At 39.2% G+C, this 21,276-nt stretch overlaps 2 protein-coding genes across 2 annotated transcripts in view; one reads left to right on the forward strand and one right to left on the reverse strand.

Annotated features, from left to right (window-relative positions):
• Positions 1 to 10,846, forward strand: part of LOC111160514 (ubiquitin specific peptidase 8) — a 72,473-nt gene extending 61,627 nt beyond the window's left edge. Inside the window, exons 13-20 of the mRNA XM_022523668.1 lie at positions 1,523 to 1,600; positions 2,013 to 2,275; positions 4,268 to 4,480; positions 4,925 to 5,135; positions 6,580 to 6,816; positions 7,471 to 7,613; positions 9,650 to 9,782; positions 9,950 to 10,846. Coding sequence (XP_022379376.1) covers positions 1,523 to 1,600; positions 2,013 to 2,275; positions 4,268 to 4,480; positions 4,925 to 5,135; positions 6,580 to 6,816; positions 7,471 to 7,613; positions 9,650 to 9,782; positions 9,950 to 10,135 — 1,464 coding nt within the window. The 3' untranslated portion in view covers positions 10,136 to 10,846. The remainder of the gene's footprint in view (positions 1 to 1,522; positions 1,601 to 2,012; positions 2,276 to 4,267; positions 4,481 to 4,924; positions 5,136 to 6,579; positions 6,817 to 7,470; positions 7,614 to 9,649; positions 9,783 to 9,949) is intronic.
• Positions 10,847 to 11,743: 897 nt separating this feature from the next.
• The window catches only part of LOC111140703 (ubiquitin specific peptidase 50), a 34,615-nt gene continuing 25,082 nt past the window's right edge, over positions 11,744 to 21,276 (reverse strand). The window contains exon 7 of the mRNA XM_022492909.1: positions 11,744 to 11,935. Within this exon, the coding sequence (XP_022348617.1) occupies positions 11,744 to 11,935 (192 nt within the window). The remainder of the gene's footprint in view (positions 11,936 to 21,276) is intronic.

Raw genomic sequence — 21,276 nt, forward strand, 5'->3', positions numbered from 1 at the left:
TACTATGTGATCCACCAATTCTACTTCTAGCTATATACCCAAAAGAATTGAAAGCAGGGTCTGGAAGAAATATTTACACACCTGTGTTCATAGAAGTATTATTCACAATAGCCTGATAGCCAAAAGATGGAAGCATCCCAAATATCCATCCACAGATGAATATATAAATAAATGTGGTATATACATACAGTGGTGTATTACTTAGCCTTTTATAAATGAAGGAAATTCTCACACATGCTACAACATAGATGAATCTTCAGGACATTTTGCAAGTGAAATTAGCCAGTCACAAATAGACAAATACTGTATGATTCCATTTATATACGGTGGTTGCCAGGTAGATGGAGGAAGTGCAGAGTTGTTTAATTGGGTGCATAGTTTCCATTTTGCAAGATGAAGAAGAGTTCTTGAAATTGGTTGCACAGCACTGCAAATGATGCTTAATGCCACTAACCTATACACTTAAAAATGGTTAAGATGACAAATTTTGTTCTATGTGTACTTCATCACAATTTTAAAAATATTTAGGTCTTATATATTTTTTGCCTTTGTTTTTATTTGAGTTTTATTGAGGTGTAACTTGCATACCATAAAACCCACCCATTTTTAGTTTACAGTTCAGTGATTGCAGTTTAAATTACAAAACAAGTATTAACCCGGGTTTAGAACATTTTAAATTCCTTTTGTCCTAAAGCCACAGACAACCATGATCTACTCTGTCTCCATAGCTAGGTCACTTCTGGGCATATCATTTAAATTGTGTGTGTGTGTGGTCTTTTGCATTTGTCTTTAGCTAGTATAATTTTTTGAGAGTCATCCAGTTATAATGTGTATCAGTTTATTCCTTTGTATTTGCTGAATAGTATTCCCTTACGTGGATATACCACATTTTATTCCTTCACCAGTTAATGGATATTTGGTTTGCTTCTGCTGCTTTTGGGCTTTTATAAATAATGCTTCTGGGAACATTTGCATACAAATCTTTGTGTGGATATATGTTTTCATTTCTTTTGGGTTGATAGCTAGCAGTGAAATTGTCTTTGTGTTTGTTTGTTTGTTTTTAAGGAAACTTTAAAAACCACCATCATTATGGGCTTGTGCATACACACATTTCTTTTCCTTTTGCAAGCCATATTTGGAATTTGAAACCACAAGTAGTTAGTTCTTCATTTTTAAACTTGATTTTAAAAATATTAAGGAGGGGCGCCTGGGTGGCTCAGTGGGTTAAAGCCTCTGCCTTCAGCTCAGGTCATGATCCCAGGGTCTGGGGATCAGGCCCCACGTTGGGCTCTCTGCTCAGCGGGGAGCCTGCTTCCCCTCTTTCTCTCTGCCTGCCTCTCTGCCTACTTGTGATCTCTGTCTAGTAAATAAATAAAATCTTTAAAAAAATAAAAATTTAAAAAAATAAAAAATATTAAGGGCAGCCAACACAAGGCTTTTTGATTTTTTGGACAGGTAGCTTAAGTTTGTATATGGCACAATTTATTTTTTTTTTAATTATTTTATTTTTTTTTTAAACTAGGCTCGAGAGCCTTTGACAAGAGCACGAAGTGAAGAAATGGGAAGGATCGTACCAGGACTGCCTTCAGGCTGGGCCAAGGTAAAACTCAAAATTAGTACATAAATAAATAACATGGTCATGTGTTCTTATTTAAAAAGCTTTTTTTTGGTTTATTCTACATCCTCTCTAATGCAGAGTCAGTTCTGTTTCTTCATGATGGAAGATATAGCTCATTTCCCTAATTACAGCATGTTTAGATTTCTAAGTATATCCAATCTGAGCTGCTGGCTACAGTATATGAGAGCATATCTGGCATTTGTCATTTAGAAACAGTTTATTTAATACCTAAAGTTCTTTGGAAGTTTTATTATAGAAGTAATTACTACCATCTTATCAAATTATTTTAATCAAAAGTAAATTTAGCAGTGGAATACTTTTGAGTGGTTTTTTTTGTTTGTAATGGTCATTGTTCTTTGACGTGTTTTTTGTTTTCGTCTCTTTTCCATTTAAGTTTCTTGACCCAATCACTGGAACTTTTCGTTATTATCATTCACCCACCAACACTGTTCATATGTATCCGCCGGAAATGGCTCCTTCATCTGCACCTCCTTCCACCCCTCCAACTCATAAAGCCAAGCCACAGATTCCTGCTGAGCGGGATAGGGAACCCTCCAAACTGAAGCGCTCCTACTCCTCCCCAGATATAACCCAGGCCATTCAAGAGGAAGAGAAGAGGAAGCCAACAGTAACTCCAGCAGTTAATCGGGAAAACAAGTAAGTTTATCCTAACTCTTAGAACTAGAATAATCTGCTATATTGAAAGCTTTTTCTCTAAACATACCAGTTTATTAATAGCAGGGAGTCAGAAATTTCTGAGGATGGCTATAGCGGCCATTGTTACTTAGCACAGAGGGAAAAAATGAGAGGATTACATTCCTTGGTTTTTATCTCAAATGCTAACCTAAATATATCAGGGAAGATTATCATATTAAGTATTATTGTGGATATAAAAGAATATACATTATTATATTTTAAGGCAGCATGGTATAGACTACCTAGAAGTTTTTCATAAATTTCCCGGTCCCTAAATTCCTCTAAAGAGGAATTGTTGAGTTTGTCTTGTTGCAGCTCTCAAATTCCAAACTTTTTTTTTTTAACTTCACCTGTACCGTGGAAGCAAACTTAAATAGTATTAGAATAACAGGTATTGTGTGTGTCAGCTCCTCATCCTTACTCTGTTCCCTTTTTCTTCATTGCATTTCTGCTGTTCAAAGTAGTGATTGATCAGTAGGTTCAATTAATTTTCCCAAACCAATATCTCATTTAGATGTATTCCTGGTGTGATCTCTCCAATGCTCCTGGCTTGATTTGATAGGATTATGAGAAGATAATTGTCAAATCTGCCTATCACTTCTAATGCTTACTTTAGGGGAAAGGGATAGATGGAAGTTTATATTAGGACTCACTATTAAAACTGGTAAGAGGGGTGCCTGGGTGGCTCAGTCGTTAAGCATTTGCCTTCATTGTCCCAGGGTCTGGGATGGAGCCCCACACGTCTTTGGGCTCCTTGCTCAGCGGGAAGCCTGCTTTCCTTCTGCCACTTCCCCTGCTTGTGTTGCCTCTCTCACGGTCTCTGTCAAATAAATAAATAAAATCTTAAAAAAAATAAAAATGGTAAGATTTAAATCTTTATTGAATCATCATTTTTTTTTATTTTTTAAAGATTTTTATTTATTTGTATGACAGAGATCACAAGTAGGCAGAGAACCAGGCAGAGAGAGAGGAGGAAGCAGGCTCCCTGCTGAGCAGAGAATCCCATGTGGGGCTCTATCCCAGGACCCTAGGACCATGACCTGAGCCGAAGACAGAGGCTTTAACCCAGTGAGCCACCCAGGCACCCCTGAATCATCATTCTTATTAAAGTTTGTTAACTTGAAGATTTTAAGTTTTTGAAAACAATCACACATGCAGTATTTTTATATGTATGCAACAGAGGAGTACATGAATGCATACCTGAGCATTCATGTAAAGCATGAAGCTTAAGCATAAAACACATGTAAAGAAAAGCCGATTGAAACATGGTTTAATCTTTTCTTAATATTTCTTTCAGGATTGAAAATACGCTTAGAATCAATAATAAAAAAATAAGATTTTTCTTAATGCTGTAGCAGTTCTAGAAGCTCTGCATATAAGTCCAATACACTACATAACAAAAGTCTTAAAGACATTCTCTAGTCCAGTGCTGTTCAGTGTGGTAGTGGTTATTTAGAATTATAGCAGGTGTAACTGAGGAGCTGAATTTTTAATTTCACTTTAAATAGCTCCCTGTGGCCAGTGGCTACCACATTGTCAGCACACGTTTATGTTTCAGGTAATGGTACCCAAATAATCCCTGCCTCTTTTGATATCTATTCCACAGTAATAAACTTTTTAGTTTTTGTTTGGCATTCTGGTTGAGTTCAACATTCGGTAATGCTAAACTTCCTAGGATTATTTAAAGGAATTCGAAAGAGCCTCCTCTACCAGAAGACACTACCTGTTCATGAGAAGCCAGGGAATCTGTCTCAGGGTGTAAGAACCATAGATGCACGTAAGAGGTTAAAGGTACTTGTTTCTTGGGAGGGTCACAGAATATAACCGGTGTTACCTAAATAATAAATGTGTTGTAAAGCCTAGTACCTTATGACTTGTTGGCTACCATTTGTAGTATGAACCTTAATTTTAGATGCAGTGCATTTTAAGACATTGTGTACATTTTTTCCTCAGGCCAACATGCTATCCTAAAGCTGAGATCACAAGGCTTTCTGCTTCTCAGATTCGGAACCTCAATCCTGTTTTTGGAGGATCTGGACCAGCTCTCACTGGACTTCGTAATTTAGGAAATACTTGTTATATGAACTCGATACTGCAGTGCCTATGTAATGCTCCACATTTGGCTGATTATTTCAACCGAAACTGTTACCAGGATGATATTAACAGGTAAAGAAATTTCCTACTTGTTGCAATGTAGTATTAAAGGGGTGATCTAAGTAACACTTCCTTACTAACCAGCTTCAGAGAAGTCAAATTAGGAAAGGGGAAAAAACATCTTTATTCTTAAGAAAAATGTGAGAAAAGCCACCTCTGATTCGTAAAGGACAGACAGGAGAGGAGCAGTGTATGAAGGCAGAACCTCCGTCATAAACTAGAGTCTTTTGAGGAGGAGGAAGAGATAGGGCAGGGTTCACAGCCCAAAAGGAGCAAGTTGTGGCAGGGTATAATCAAAGTAAGATTCAGATGAGTATTTGGTAATAAACCTGTGAATAAATAAATAGTGTTAGGTTACAGTATGTGAAGAATTTAATATTGATCTCAGGAACCCACTGTACCTTAACTTAAAAAAAAAAAACAAAAAACCCTTTTTTTTTAACTTTATTTGCAAAGGTCAAATTTGTTGGGGCATAAAGGTGAAGTGGCTGAAGAATTTGGCATAATTATGAAAGCCCTGTGGACCGGACAGTACAGGTATATCAGTCCAAAAGACTTTAAAATCACCATTGGGAAGATCAATGACCAGTTTGCAGGATATAGCCAGCAAGATTCACAAGAACTGCTTCTGTTCCTAATGGATGGTCTCCATGAAGATCTAAATAAAGTAAGAAATCTGATTTTTCTAAGTTGTAAAGACTCTTTAGGGTTGCTCAACACTAATTTTTTTTTTTTAAAGATTTTATTTATTTGACAGAGAGAAATCACAAGTAAGCAGAGAGGCAGGCAGAGAGAGAGAGGAGGAAGCAGGTTCCCCGCTGAGCAGAAAGCCCGATGTGGGGCTCGAACCCAGGACCTGGGATCATGACCTGAGCCGAAGGCAGCTGCTTAACCCACTGAGCCACCCAGGCGCCCCATCAACACTAATTTTTATAGCAATTCAAAATTGTAGTTGGGAATTGTCCAGTGCTAGTTTATTCAAATCTAGTGACTTTGTACTAAGGCAGGGAACTGTAAAACAAATATATCTGATAGTTCTAATATTTTAAAAGAAATATATAATTTATATTTGCTTATTAAAATGGTAGGCTGTATCATGAGAAATTAAAAATATTAAAAAAGAGATAACTGTGACCACATGTATGTGAAAGTAAATCATAAACACAAATTTTATAAAAGATTAGCTGTAGACCACCTGAATGTCTTATCATTGTATTTTTGTATATTTTTTGTATTTGATATTTTTATCCTTCTTTCTTAAAATAAGAATTACCTCATATAACCAGAGGACTCACATGAAAAGTTACTGAGGCACGTATCTTTCAAATCCCTTTGGGATCACTATTACCACTGAACATATATATATATACACACATATCTATATAGATATATACACACATACATGTACATGTAAATATATATTTTGTGTACATGTATATATGAATATATATAAAGTATGTGTGTGTATTCATCCATGAGCTTAGGACAACAAAAATTCTATCTAGGATATCATCTCTTGAAAAGTAAAATTTTCAACATAAATAAAATACATTTTTATTTAAATTTTTTAATTCCAGTTAGTTAATATTAGTTTCAGGTATAAAATATAGTGATTCAGCACTTCCATACATGACCCAGTGCTCATCATGACAAGTGTACTCCTTAATCCCCATCCCTTAATAAAATACATTTTCTTAATTTGTTTTATAAAATAAGTCCTGCTAGGCGCCTGAATGGCTTAGCTGGTTAAGCGTTCGACTCTTGGTTTTGACTCAGGTCATGATTTCATGGTTGTGGGATCGAGCCCCACATTGGGCTCTGTGCTCAGTGCAGAGTCTGCTTCAAATTCTCTCTCCCTCTCTTTCACACACACTCAAATAAGTATGTAAAATATTTAATAAAATAAGTCATACTGTGCTGATACAGTAGGGTTGCAGGGAGGGTTTTTAGCTAGAATTTTTTGTAGTACTTAATGAGATTAGAACTTCTTCATGAAAGGAGGCAGAAATATTTAAATCTGCAAAGTATATGCCATATAGTCTTTCAATTTTGTATTTAAATGTTGACTTTGAGATAGTAATATAAATTTTAATATTAATCCTTATTTCCAGGCTGATAATCGGAAGAGACATAAAGAAGAAAATAATGATCATCTTGATGACTTTAAAGCTGCAGAGCATGCTTGGCAGAAACACAAGCAGCTCAATGAATCTATTATTGTCGCACTTTTTCAGGGCCAGTTTAAATCCACGGTACAGTGCCTCACCTGTCACAAAAAGTCTAGGACATTTGAGGCCTTCATGTATTTGTCTCTACCCTTAGCTTCTACAAGTAAATGTACATTACAGGTAAGCTTGAGGGAAAATGATTTTTGAATAAATGCTGTTTATATGCATACAAACATATACTTTATTCAGCAATTTCTGCTCTTTACTCTTTACATAAACGTTTTATAGGTAAAACTCACATAAATTTTAATTACGTCTGATTAGAAAAACTTAAAAGATTTTTTTTTTAAAGTTCTCCTTTTTAAAAGGTATTTTCCTATTAAATATTCTTTTAGAATTGATGGTTTTTAAACTTTACACTTTGAAGAAGTTTGAAAATTGTATATTGATTCTAATTTAGGTTCACTTTTATAAGAATTTGTTCTACCTGGGGATCAAATAAATAGCTCTTTTCCTCACACTAGCGGAATTTAGCTAGCTTGTTGATAAGTTTGTGTTTGCTTTCTCGAGAATGTCCTTTCTTCCAGCCAGACTTCCTGAGGCATCAGGTAGAGGGCAGACACGCAGGACTGCTTCCCTCACCACGCACTGCACTCTCCCTACTGTCGGCTCTTTCCTCGGGGTTCCCCACTAGGCCCAAACCTTTATGAGGGGACTGTTTTCTTGGTTCACTCTTGGATCTGTCCTGCCCGCAGAGTAATTTCCTGAGTAGATGCCGAGTGATACTGTGAAGAAATGAATTAATGAGTAACTACTACTTGTTTTTGCCTCCAGGATTGCCTTAGATTATTTTCCAAAGAAGAGAAGCTCACAGATAACAATCGGTTTTATTGCAGTCATTGCAGAACTCGACGGGATTCTTTAAAAAAGATAGAAATCTGGAAACTGCCACCTGTGCTTTTAGTGCATCTGAAACGGTAAAGGAAACAAATTTTTCTATAATATTAGATGAAGGAATTCTAAATCCTTTGAGTAATTTTGTTGTACTGCCTGCTAAGGATGCATTACAAAGGAAAATTATCTCGTTAGGGAAATAAGGCAGAAATGAGGAGACTCTTGTTCCTTAACTTAGTGTTTGCAATAACAGCGCAAAATGTTAACATGACTCTTTCATGTAATTTCAGTTTTTTTAATTTCAATTTTTAATAAATGAAATTACTGCATTTCAAATGTAGAATTTTACATCCTTATAAAACATTAAATGAAAATAGCCAATAAAATTTATCAAACACTAAACTAAAAAAGATTTAATCATGTGCTGAAAATGAAATACAGACTGTTTCAAAGATTTATTTTAGAGCGAGCATGTACCTGCAGAGGGAAAGTCTTGAGAAGGTTGAGAGTCTCAGACTCCCCCATCAGCATGGAGCCCAAGGTGGGGCTCAACCTCATGACCCTGAGTTGAAATGAAGAGTCAGGCACTTAACCTAGGTGCCCCTGAAATACAGGATGTTTTTAAAATGTAGCCTTAAAGATGTTAAAGATGCCAGTGTTGGGTGCAGACCTTTTTGTCCAGATTTTTCCAGCCTGTGAGAAAAACCTAATAGAAGGATGAAGAGCAGAAAGTTGTAAAACATGTCTCAGTCTTTTGGATTTTTTTGTCTTTATATATAGTCTATCCATGGAGTAATAACTATGAGTCATTATTTTTAAAAACTGTTAAGTTTCATCTTTTTATTGAGAGCTGTAATTTTTGTTTCAAAGAAAGCATTTCTGTTATTTGTTTCATTTTGTATTACTGAAGATTCTTTGGCAGATATGATCATTTCAGCATTGATGTGTTCAAATTCCTCATGTAAATTTTCTAACAAAAGCTTGTTACATCAGTTTTTCTCTTGAGGATTGTAGAGGTATAGAGAAACATTCTTTAAATGATTATACATTTGTTCTCTTAAAATTTTTAATGACGCATATTCTTTGCAGAATATCTAAAAATATAAATGGTTCAGAATTCAGTTTGAAAATTAACTCAATATTGTAATAATACATATTATATGTAATATTATAACATACCAGTATTTTGGCGTTTTGAGTAAGTCAGGACAGTGGAATGCCATTACAGTTTTCCCCTGCTATGCAGAAAGCGTATTCCTGTGAAATCTTTCGTAAGCCAAAATGACAAAAAGCAAAGAAGCGGTTAATTTATATGGAAACTCTTTGAACATTTCCAGACCCCCAAAATAACCTTCTCTTGGGCTTTTCGTAGGACATATCTTGCAAACAGATGCACAGAGTAAGTCAAGATACAACACAGATGCCAACAGTTCAGAGCGGTGGCATCTTGATGCCGAATATTCCAGGCAGGAAGCTTGGTGGTGCCACTCCCGCTGCTTGGCAGGGCCAGGGCGTCTGCTGCCCCCACCAGCGTATTGCAAAACACAGGCTGCTGAGCTTTTCCCCTTTTTTCTTAAAGGCAGAAAGCCTCTTTAGATTTCTTTTGGTTCGCAAAAACAGGTACTAATCCAATTGTTTTGTAAAACAAAGCAGTGTCACACTAACTTTTGAGAAGCAGGGGGTCCTGTGTAATCTGCGGGCTTGCAGTTTCCAGCTCCAGTGTCCCCAGTAGTACCATCTTAAATGTAGAGCTGCTCTCCTCAGTCTTTCTTTTGTACTTGTGTAGTGACTAGCATTATAAACATGGGACATCATAGCATGTTGCCTTTGTAGACCCAAAGGCTTAGAGATCCAGGGACCAAGGTAGGAGTAGGACTCTGTCTTTACTCCCCTTAGCTATTTGACTTAGGGCAAGTCATATCTGTATGCCTCAGTTTTCTCGTTTGTAAAGTAGAAATGAAGACACACGTCTTTGCGGTCCTTCCACTACTGAAATTCCGAGTGTGTTTGAAATGGTTTATGGTCCTGGCTAAAAATCTAGAATGTTAAAGAATGAATTAAGAATCCTTCTGAGATTTTTGGTCTGTTGGTATAATTGCTGTCATGTTTTGCTCTGCAGTTTTTCCTATGATGGCAGGTGGAAACAAAAATTACAGACCTCTGTGGACTTCCCCCTAGAAAATCTTGACTTGTCACAGTATGTTATTGGTCCAAAGAACAATTTGAAGAAATATAATTTGTTTTCTGTCTCAGTGAGTATCTTGTCGAACTTAATATTTTCATATTTTGCTTACAAAGAAGAGGTTCAAGTGGTTCCTTACTTCATAGGAAAAGAACAAAGCTTTTTTTAAGAACAAAGTTTTAAATTATCAACATATTCTGAATAATTCAAACTGATTTTCAACCTCTTTTGGCACAGAATCACTACGGTGGGCTGGATGGAGGCCACTACACCGCCTATTGTAAAAATGCAGCAAGACAGCGGTGGTTTAAATTCGATGATCACGAAGTTTCTGATATCTCGGTTTCTTCTGTGAAGTCTTCGGCAGCTTATATCCTCTTTTATACTTCATTGGGACCACGCGCAACTGACGTAGCCACATAAAGAGAAGTAGGTTTAAGCTAGTTGTCTTTTAAGAAGCTGCGCAACACCACTCTTGATATACTTACAAAGATACTGGATAGCTGTAGCTGGCCCTGTAGAGGAATTCTAGGACAGTGAGGGCTGTGTTACTATCACCATATCTTTTAGGTCAGTGCTATTATCGAAAAACTGACTAATAATATTTAACAAGTATCGCAGTAAGCACTCCTTACAGGTACCATTTATTTCAAAACCTTTATAGTTTGCTCCAAAGTTAAAGTACTTAACTAGCTAAGCATTATTATTCTATAGCATTCTATTCTAAAAACCATTATATCTTTATTTTCCTTTTCACTGTTATGGCCTTTTCACATTTCTAAATCCCAGCTTGATCTATGAATACTCTAGAATGATGTAAAGCAGATAGGAATGTATGTGTATATATTTATTGCACACTTGCACATCAAATCAATGTACATAATATAATATGTGGTCTTTTTGTGAAGCCTAGAACTCAGAGGATTGTTTGTTTTTCTTTTGGCCTATTCTGAGTAACTGCAGTGCTTTCTTAGGGAAATGACAGGGCAAGGCTATTTTTTTGTTGGCTTTGGGCTGTATTTGTGCACTAAATCTTTATTCTAAAAAAATAAATGGAAACTTTTCTTTAATTTTTTAAAATGAGAATTTTCATTTACACCTACATTAAAATCTTAATGAGAAAAATAATTTAAAACCCTGTAAGTGTTCTGTCTTTAATTTTATATTAGCAAACCATTTTAGACACACACACACTTTATCCTACTGTATTGATTGAATGTTTAGTTCACCTATACTGTTGCATTAGGACCTGACTTTACTCTGCCTTCAACTTGATCCAAAACTGCATATAGCACTTGGGATTCTCAGGGTTGAAAGTCAGAGTTAAAATAGAAAGTCAGGAGTCAGCATGACTGCAAAGTGAACTACATTAAGAACCACATCTTTACAAAATGATGTATTCAAAGAGATAGAATTTATGATTTACCTCATGGACTCAGTTGCTATAGATGAAATAAAAACTCTCCATATAAAAATTATAAAATAAAAACTCTCCATATAAAAAGATTGTAAAAGGTGCTTCTGAAAGATGTCACTACTGGTGGACTGTCCAGGAAGGGATGGGTTTTGAATTGTGAGGTTGGCAGCCTTTCAAGAGACTGATTAGAGTTCTTGACTAAGTGGTCTGATTAATTTCTTAAGGTCACAGAGCCACTTGAACAAAACTTACTTTGGTTTAGCTCCATGAAGTCTCTTTGGAAAATAATTTGTTGGATATATATAATTGAGATACTCTAGGATAAAAAATTTCACCTAAATAAACATCGAGTTTTGAAACCTGAAATTTATACATAATTTGCAGTGCTTTGAAGGCCCCCAGCGAGTAGCATTTCATCATTTTCATGCTGCCTTTTTCAGTAAGCCCAAACCTGTCTGTCGTAGAGCCTTATTATGTAAAAGGGCACATAATATACCAGAAAGACTTAAAAATGCCAGTGATGCAAGTAAGTTGCAAGAGTTTAATGACAAAGCAAAACTTAAGTAACAGTTTCTGATCGCTTGTTTTGCAGTTTCCAGGAAATACCCTTTTTCCTAGCTCTTGCATTTTGTTACAGGTATAGAAAAGGGCTGGCAGCTGTAGAACAGGAGATAGGCTGTAGCAGTTTGAACTGAAGTATCTGGAATCTCACTGACTCGTGTGTCATCAAAGCTATACCAGGCCTGGGTCACTGAGTTCTTGCAGAAAGCAGTGTAATGGCCACCATCCAGGTCACCAAAGTGGTTCTAGGGGAAGAAGTAATGTCAGACTTAACATTCACATGCAAATAACTCTACTGAAACAAAACAGTAGGGCCAAGAATATTCTTCATAATTGTCCCTTACACTAAATTAAAAGGTAGTGGTAATATTGTTAAATCCTACATATGGCCTGACTGCTGTGTTACTTTTCATTCATCGAACTGCTTATAAGTTGGGCCCATTGACTATGTAAAGAGTCTGTGAAGGAGACTCTGTGAATGAAAATACAATAGTGTTTGGCGGCATCGAATATTTATCATTGAATACTGAGCACCTACTAGACCAGACTGTTAAAGACTAAAGGAAATTGTAAAATAAGAAGAGCGTGCTCTTTCCTAAGTGAGCGCACAATTTTGAAGATAGGCTAAGGAGGGACATGAAAAAAAGACAAACAACTGCATGAGGAACTTGGGCAGCAACACCCCCTCAGTCATGGAACGTCCGAAGAAGAACCTGTTTCATTCCCTTCCCCATGTCTTTCACCCAGTAAAGGAACGTGTGAAACAGACACCGCAGAGCCCCACTTCGCAGAAGGTGGAGGGTGAAGAGCAGGGGTAACAGACCAGTTGCCCATGGGCCAAATGCGGCCTGTTTTCGCGTGGCCCGTGAGTTAAGAATGCATTTCGTATTTTGTTTGGTTGAAAAAATATTTTGTGACATAAAAATTATATAAAACTCAAATTTCAGTAAATAAAGTTTTATGGGAACACAGCCATCCTCATTCATTTTATGTTTCTCAGTGGCTACTTTCACACTACAATAGTAAAGCTGTGTAGTCGTGAGAGAGACCATGTGGCCCATGAAGCCTAAAATATTTACTATCTGGCCTTTTACAGAGTAAGTTTGCTGACCCCTAGTATAGAGGGGAAAAGATGGATTTTTTTTTTTTAAAGGTTTTATTTCTCGGAGAGAGAACAAGCAGGGGGCAGCTGCGGCAAGGAGAGGGAGAAGCAGGCAGACGCTTAACCACCAGAGCCACCCTGGCATCCCAGAAGATGGATTTTTATAGTCAGTTCTGACTGTAAATTCAGGTCTAATACTATACAATGCCCTTAAGGAAATTACTTAAACTTTCTGAGCTTTAATTTCCCCACCTATGAAAATGGGGTAGTAAGACATGTCTCACACAGCAGTTATCAGGTATCTTTGATATTACAGAACTAGCACGTAGGAGGTACTTAAAAATGTTCCCTTAGGCCTTCATCTTCCCTACCTCTCACATTACAGGTTACAGAAATATCCCAAAGCTGACACTTAAAAGATCCAAGCTCTAGTCCTGGTCCTTGCCCTATGACCTTAAGCTGATATGCTTTAGCTTCCTTATTTATAAAATGGTGCCCATGAGGTGTGATACAATTTGAGAAAAAAACAGCTGGTGGATATGTAGTGTCCAGAAGACGAAGTATTGTTCGGAATGGATCAAACTGATCACAGCTGGAGTGTTACATCCAGTTTGGATAACTTAATGTCAAAAAGATTTTTGACATAATCGAAGATACATCTTTCTACACTTGAATTTCTAGCAGTTATGGAAGACAGTGTGAAAGCCTTAGTTACAAAACTAAGGGAAGTTGGATAAACTTGGTAAACACCCTTTGAAATCCATGACTGGTACTGAAAGAGTTTATGGTGAGACTAATCCCCAGGGACCGACAACAGGAAATAAAAGAGCCACATATTTGGTTGATGACATGACTGCCTGGGTGTAAAGACCGTTCCTAGTTTCTGGAACCAGGTGCCTGTGTTTCAAAGGTTACACATGCACAGGACGTGAAGTCTTAGGTTTCTGCAAGCGGGGGCATTGGACTGAGAGCCACGCGCATAGCCAGGATTCTTACGGACACTCACCCTCAGTAAAGGATAAACTGTACTTGTCTTAGCTTATGCTCTTGGTGCAGAGAGTCAGTCATTCCTAGAATTTGTGGGCACAGACTTACTTGAGATTCAAAATTATACTACCTGCATGGCCTCAGAAGCCTGTGAATTTATTTTGGGCGTTATTTTGAGAATTATTTGAGTGGCACTTGGCAAAAGAAAAGAGAATTACATTCTGTTTCCAGATAGGTGTGCTTTAATTCAGGCTGTACGAGATCCACACATACAAAAACCACAGTGATGTTCCACTCATGGTTCAGAATTACAGAACACACATGGAAACAGCCCTCCGTGAGTAAGAGTCAGAAAGCAATAAAGAGCACGATTAACTCCCCCTCCCGAGGACTACATAATGGATTTACCAAACAGAGACTACCAAAAAAGCGTGTTTAAAGTGATAGACAGGGGCACCTGGGTGGCTCAGTAGATTAATCTGCCTTTGGCTCAGGTCATGACCCCAGGGTCCTGGGATCGAGACCCCAATCGGCCTCCCTGCTCAGCGGGGACCCTGCTTCTCCCTTTCCCTCTGCCAGTAGCTCTCCCTGCTTGTGTTCACTCCCTGTCAAATAAATGAATGAAATCTTAAAAAAAATAAAATAAAAATAAAGTGATAGACACTTAAGGAAGCTAACAAAAACTAGAGAACTTCCAAAAATGAAAAATACTTCATAATTCAGTATTAAAAAGTTGGTATAGAAATTAAATAGTACATAGAACTGGAGAGACTGTGAATAAACTATAAAAATGAAGCTAAGGAAATTACCCTGAATGCAGTAGTGATGGAAAATTGAATAAGAAGATTCAGTGTATGCCTAGTAGTAAAAGAAAAACTGTATTACAGGAGCAAGACCATGTTAAAATGATGATTGGAAACCATTAATAAAAGTCATGAATCTTCAAATTTGGGAAATACGATGAACACTAAGGGTAAATAAAAATATTACTGCAGAACAACAAAAGCAAAGAAAAATCTTGAAAACTACCAGAAAGGATAGTACACATTTCTGCAGGCCAGAAGGGATTGTCCTGATATCCTCAAAATGCTGAAAGGAAAAAACCTGCAGTGAAGGGTACTCCACCCAGCAAGGTCATCACTCAGAACTGGGCGGGAGCTGGGTGCCTGGCAGAGCGCATACTAAACACCGGGGCGTGACAGAAGCTGAGTGTGGCCTCTGCACGGAAGATGCCAGGCAAGTTCCTGAGAGAATTTCCCCAAACAAAGGTGAGAGGAGTTCATCCCCACTAAACCGGCCTTACAAGCAAGGTTAGAGACTTTAAATTTAAGTGAAAAAGAAAAGGCCATAAACTAGAAGAAAATTATGAAAGGAAAATTTTTCACAGGTGAAAAAGCAAACACACAGGAAAGGTAATAGATCACTAATTAAGCTAGTATAAAGATTAAAACACAAAAGTAGTATAAATTATATCTACATAAGTTGCTCAAGGAATATAAAAAAGGATGTATAATAGGTCATGGATATTACATAAAACTTAGAGGAGGGAATAAAATGTGCTTTTAGAATGTGTTCAAACTTAACCATCAAACTTAATACAGACTGTTGCAGGACGTTACACAGGAACCTCTGCTAACCACAGACCAAAAACTTACAATACACAAAAAATAAAGGAGTCCAAGCTTAACACTGAATAAAGTCAGAGGGCAAGAGAAGAAGAAAGGAATAGAGAGGAACTACAAAAACAATCAGCAGTGAACAAACTAGCAATAAGTACCTGTCCATCGGCACTTCAAATGTAAATGCGCTGTAGGAGCCGGACAAAGGACAGCAGGACTGAACGCATGAAAAACAAGCCCCGTCTCCATGCTGCCCATTGAGAGTCTCTCCTCAGACCTGAAGACACAGAATGAGGCCCTGGCTGGCTCAGTCAGGGTGGTGTGTGACTCTTGGTGTCGGGGCTAGGTTTGAGCCCCATGTTGGCTGTAGAGATTACTTAAAAATTAAAAAACAAAGGGATGGAGAAAGATATTCCATGTAAATGAAAACAAAAAACGCTGGGGTGGCAATCCCTGTATCAGACAAAGTGGACTTTGAAACAAAGGCTATAATAAAAGACAAGGAAGGACTTTACCTAATAAGAGATTAAATCAATAAGAAGACCTAATTGTCAATGTCTATGTACCCAGTAGAGGAGCAACCGGATATATAAAGCCAACATTAAATGGAGTCAGAGAAGATGGTGGATTGGGAGGATCCCAAGCTCACCTTGACCCACAGACACAATGAGATACCTGCTCCATCTATACAACGAGCTCTGAAAATGAGCTGAAGACGGGAAGAAGAGACCCTCCACTGTTTATCTACAGGGAAGGCCACACATCAAAAAGGGTAGGAGGTATGGAGACAACCTACCCCTGGTAGGACTAACCACGAACAGGAGGGACACCACGAGCACAGAGAAGGGAGAGGATCAGACCCCACACCAGGCACCCTTAGCACTGGGGACCTGCCCTGGAAAGATAAGTTCCTAACATTCGGCTTTGAAAACCAATGGGGATTTACTTTGGGAGCTTCAAAATAATCAGTGGGACTTAATCCTAGGAGAGCCAGAAATAGGAAATCGGAAACCGAGTCCTTGCCCTTAAAAGCCAGCATAAGGGGCACCTGGGTAGCTCCATCCTTAAGCATCTGCCTTTGGCTCAGTACATGATCCCAGGGTCTCGGGATCGAGCCCCGCATCAGGCTCCCTGCTCTGTGGGAAGCCTACTTCTCCCTCTCCCACTCCCCCTGCTTGTGTTCCCTCTCTCGCTGCGTCTCTCTGGTCAAGTGAATAAATAAAATCTTAAAAAAAAAAAAAAAAAAGGCCAGCATAAAAAATTCAGCCAGGGGAGATCTGATCCAAGATGATGATGTAGGAAGACCCTGACTTCACATTCTCCACAGAACACACCAAATTACATCTGTTTATAGCGCAACTCCTGAAGACCTGAGGGCCAACTGAACAGCCTCTGCACCACAGGAGAAGAGCAAAAGGGAACAGCAAGAGAAATGGGGACCCAGGAATGAAGGGTCTGTGGAGAGGAATACTGAAGGACCAGGAACAGATTCCTCTGTCCTTGGGCACAAAAAATAAACCTAGCATTTTAAGAGAGCAACTAGCATATACAAGAGCGAACCCTAAAACTGCCGAACAGCAGGGTTGCTGCTAGAACACTCTCCGAGGGTAGGGGCTGTTGGACACCATTTATGCTGCCTTCCACCCTGACAGCATAGACCAGTGCATAGTCCAGGCACCCTAACCACCTTGCCCCTGGCCTAGCCCATGCCAGCCCCAGCTGTTCCACTAGGGACACAGCCAGTGCATACCGGGACTCAGTGCTCACGATAGCTCTAGCATTTATGCCAAAGTGACCCAGGCGCAAAGCACACTGGCGTACTCCAGGTGCACACCACTTCAGCTTCGGGCAGCTTATCAGGGCCCCTGGGATGCAGACCCCTCTGAAACCTGCCAATGGATGTCTACTCCAGACCTGCAGGGAGTGCCCCGGGAGCACCTGGCTCCTGTCTATCTCTGTCCCAGCCACCCTGCCAGGGCCCACAGCACCAGGCACCCTGGAAGGCTCCTGCCCACACCAGCCTCAGCTCTGGTCACTCAGCCAAGACACACCCTGCACAGAACACTCTGGGAAACCTTAGCTTGAACCTCATTCAGCTGCGCTTTCCCACTGGTGGGAAGAGCCCTAAGACAACCCAGCCTGCAACCACTTCCGCTTCAGAGCTGTCCTGCCAGCACACACTGTGTGGGGAGGTCCCAGGGACCACAAATTGGCCCATGCCCATTCTAACTATAGCTGGCCTGCCAGGGCACTTTCTGATGCCTATACCCCACCTCGACTCTAGCAGAGACTCCTGAAACACCCTAGGCTTACACTCCAGCTTCAGTTACCCTGCCAAGCTGCCCTCCGTGTGGATAGCCCGGGCCCCCGTGATTGCACTCACTTGTTTGAGCTATTTTCCAAGGGTCCCCCCTGTGTAGAGACCCAGGGACCTCCCATCCTTCACAGCACCTCAGCTCCTACTGCCCTGCCAGGCACCGCCTGCATAGACTGCTCCAGGACTGCTTCAGCTTTGCCTGGCCTGAAAGGGGACCCCACTGCATGGAGGGCCACAGCATCCCTGTCTTGCACCCACGTCAGCTTTAGCAGTCCTGCTGGGGTGCCTGCCGTGCAAAAGCCCCAGGGCCTCTTGGCCCACACTGCATCTGTTCCTATCACCCTTCAAGGCACCATCTGTTTCGAGAGCCCTGGGACACCCTGGACAACACCCACCTTAACCTCAGCTACCCTGCTAAGGTGCCTTCTATGCATTGAGCCTCAGCATACCCTGGCTTGCACCTACTTTAGCCTCAGCTGTCCTGTCAGGGCACCCACTGTATAGAGAAACCAGGGACCAAACAGTCTACTCACTTTGGCTTTAGCTGTCCTGCCATGGCTCCCACTACACCAAGAGCCCCAGAACCCTTGGCCCACACCATCCACAGTTCCAACCAGCCAGCATAAGTCCCCAAGCACACGAAGTCAACATACCAGATAACAAACACAAGACCATTCCTTCGAGATTAGGAGAACAGCCATTCCACCCAAGCCATATAAGCAAATACAGAAAGTCAAGAGAAGGGGAGACAGAGGAATATGCTCCAAAAGAAAGAACAAGACAAAAATCACAGAAAAAGAACCAAATGAAACAGAGCTAAGCAAAATGAAAAAGAACCAAAAATAATGGTTGTAAAGATGCTCAGTGGGCTGGACAGAAGAGTAGAACTTTGTGAGAACTTCAATAAAAGAAATAGAAAATATTTAAAAAAACAAAACAAAACACACACACACACAAACAGAGTTGTCAGTGCCCAGCTAGCTCAGTCGGTAGAGCATGAGACTCTTTTTTTTTAAAGATTTTATTTATTTATTTGACAGAGAGATCACAAGCAGGCAGAGAGGCAGGCAGAGAGAGCGGAGGAAGCAGGCTCCCTGCTGAGCAGAGAGCCCGATGCGGGGCTCGATCCCAGGACTCTGAGATCATGACCTGAGCCAAAGGCAGCGGCTTAACCCACTGAGCCACCCACGCGCCCCAAGCATGAGACTCTTAAAACAGAGTTGAAGAATACTAGAGGCAATCAGCAGATTAGCAGATGAAAAAGAACATATCAAAAATCTTGAAGACAACGTAATGGAAAGCACCCAAGCTAAACAAAAGAATCTTTAAAATGAGGATAGGTTAAGGTATTTCTTGGAAAACATCGAGTGAAGTTTTGCATTATAGGGATCCCAGAAGAAGAGAAGGGGACAGAAAACATTGGTGGAGGGGTACCTGGCTGGCTCAGTCAGTAGAACATGCAACACTGATCTCAGGGATGTGGGTTCAAACACCATGTTGGATATAGAGATTTCTTTCTTTTTTAAAGATTTTATTTTTAGGAAAAGAAAGCTTATTTGAAGAGATAATAGCTGAAAACTTCCCTAACCTAAGGAAGGAAATAGACATCCTGCTTTAAGAACACAAAATTTGGAGAGTAAAAAAGCCAAACATAACACACCCCAAAAATCAATCACAATAAAGGACCGGAACAAAACTACAAAAACAACCAGAAAACATATGCATACCTATCAATAATTAAATGTAAATGGCCTAAATGCTCAAAATACATAGGGTGGTGGAATTGATTAAAAACAGCAACAACACAAACCATCTACATGCTGCCTATAAGAGACCGCTCACACCTCAATACACCTATAGACTGAAAGTGAAGAGATGGAAAAACATTTACCAAGCAAATGGAAGTGCCAAGAAAAAAAAGCAAAGTAGCAATATTTATCACAGATAAAACAGACTTTACAACAAAGACTAAGAAGAGACAAAGAAGGGCATTAGGTAACAGGGAAGGGATCAATTCAACAAGAGAACATAACAATTGTAAATATCTATGCATCCAACATCGGAGTACCTAAATATATAAAGTAAATATTAACAGACATAAAGAGATAACTTAATACAATAATAGTAGGGAACCTTAAAACCCCATTTACATCAATGGATAGATCATCCAGGAAGAAAAATCAATATGGAAACCATGTCTTTGAATGAAACCTTATACCAGCAGACATAACAGATATCAACAAACATTGCATACAAAACAGCAGGATACACATTCGAGTTCATACAGAATATTCTCTGAAACAGATGATAGGCCACAAAAAAGTGGCAGTAAATTTAAGAAGACTGAAACCATACCATTCATCTTTTTAGACTACAACAGTATGAAAATAGAAATTAATCATAAGAAAAAGCCTGGGGAAAAAAAAACACAAAAAAACAGGGAGTCTAATAAACATGATACTAAACAACAAATAGGTCAATGAAGCAATCAAAGAAGTTATTAAAAAAAATACATGAAAACACAAATGGTCCAAAATCTTTGGGATTCAGCAAAAGCAGCTCTAAGAGGGAAGTTTATAGTAATACAGGCGTGCCTCAAAGACAAGAAAAATCTCAATCTAATCTCACACCAGTGAAACTAGAAAAATAACAAATAAAGCCCAAGTTTAGTAGAAGGAAAAACGTAATAAAGATCAGAGCAGAAACAGAGGTATAGAGATTAAAAAAAAAAAAAAATAGGAAAGGGACGGGGCACCTGGGTGGCTCAGTGGGTTAAAGCCTCTGCTTTCAGCTCACATCATGATCCCAGGGTCCTGGGATCGAGCCCCGCATCAGGCTCTCTGCTCAGCAGGGAGCCTGCTTCCTTTCCTGCCTCTCTGCCTACTTGTGATCTCTGTCTGTCAAATAAATAAAAATCTTTTTAAAAAATTATGAAAATTATACACCAAAAATTAGACAAACCTAGAAGAAATGGATAAATTCCTAGAAACATAATCTTCCAAAATTCAATCAGGAGGAAATGGAAAACCTGAAGAGACCAATCACTAGTAACAAAAGTGAATTGGATTTAAAAAACTACTAAAGGGGCACCTGGGTAGCTTAGTCGGTTGAGCATCTGCCTTCACTCAGGTCCTGATCTCCAGGTCCTGGGATCAAGCCTGCGATCTGGCTCCCTGCTCAGCAGGGAGTCTGCTTCTCCCTCTGCCTCTCCCCACAGCTGGTGCCGTGCACTCTCTCAAATGAATAAATAAAATCTTAAAAAAAAAAAAAAAAAAAAAAGAAAGAAAGAAAAGAAAAGAAAGAAAAGAAAAAAGAACAGAACTACCAAAAAATTAAAATTCCAGATCAGATGGCTTCAGAGGGGAATTCTGCCCAACATTTAAAGAAAAATTAAAGTATTCTCAAAGTATTCCAAAAAATAGAAGACAAAGGAAAGCTTCCAAATTTATTCTGTGAAGCCAGGATCATCCTGATACCAAAACCAAGACACCACAAAAATGCCACAGGCCAATATCCCTGATGAACACAGATGCAAAAATCCCCCCAATAAGAGCACCTGGG

Source organism: Enhydra lutris, unplaced genomic scaffold (assembly GCF_002288905.1).
Source record: "Enhydra lutris kenyoni isolate GAN:26980312 unplaced genomic scaffold, ASM228890v2 scaffoldscaffold4, whole genome shotgun sequence".
In the NCBI taxonomy this organism is placed as follows: domain Eukaryota; kingdom Metazoa; phylum Chordata; class Mammalia; order Carnivora; family Mustelidae; genus Enhydra; species Enhydra lutris.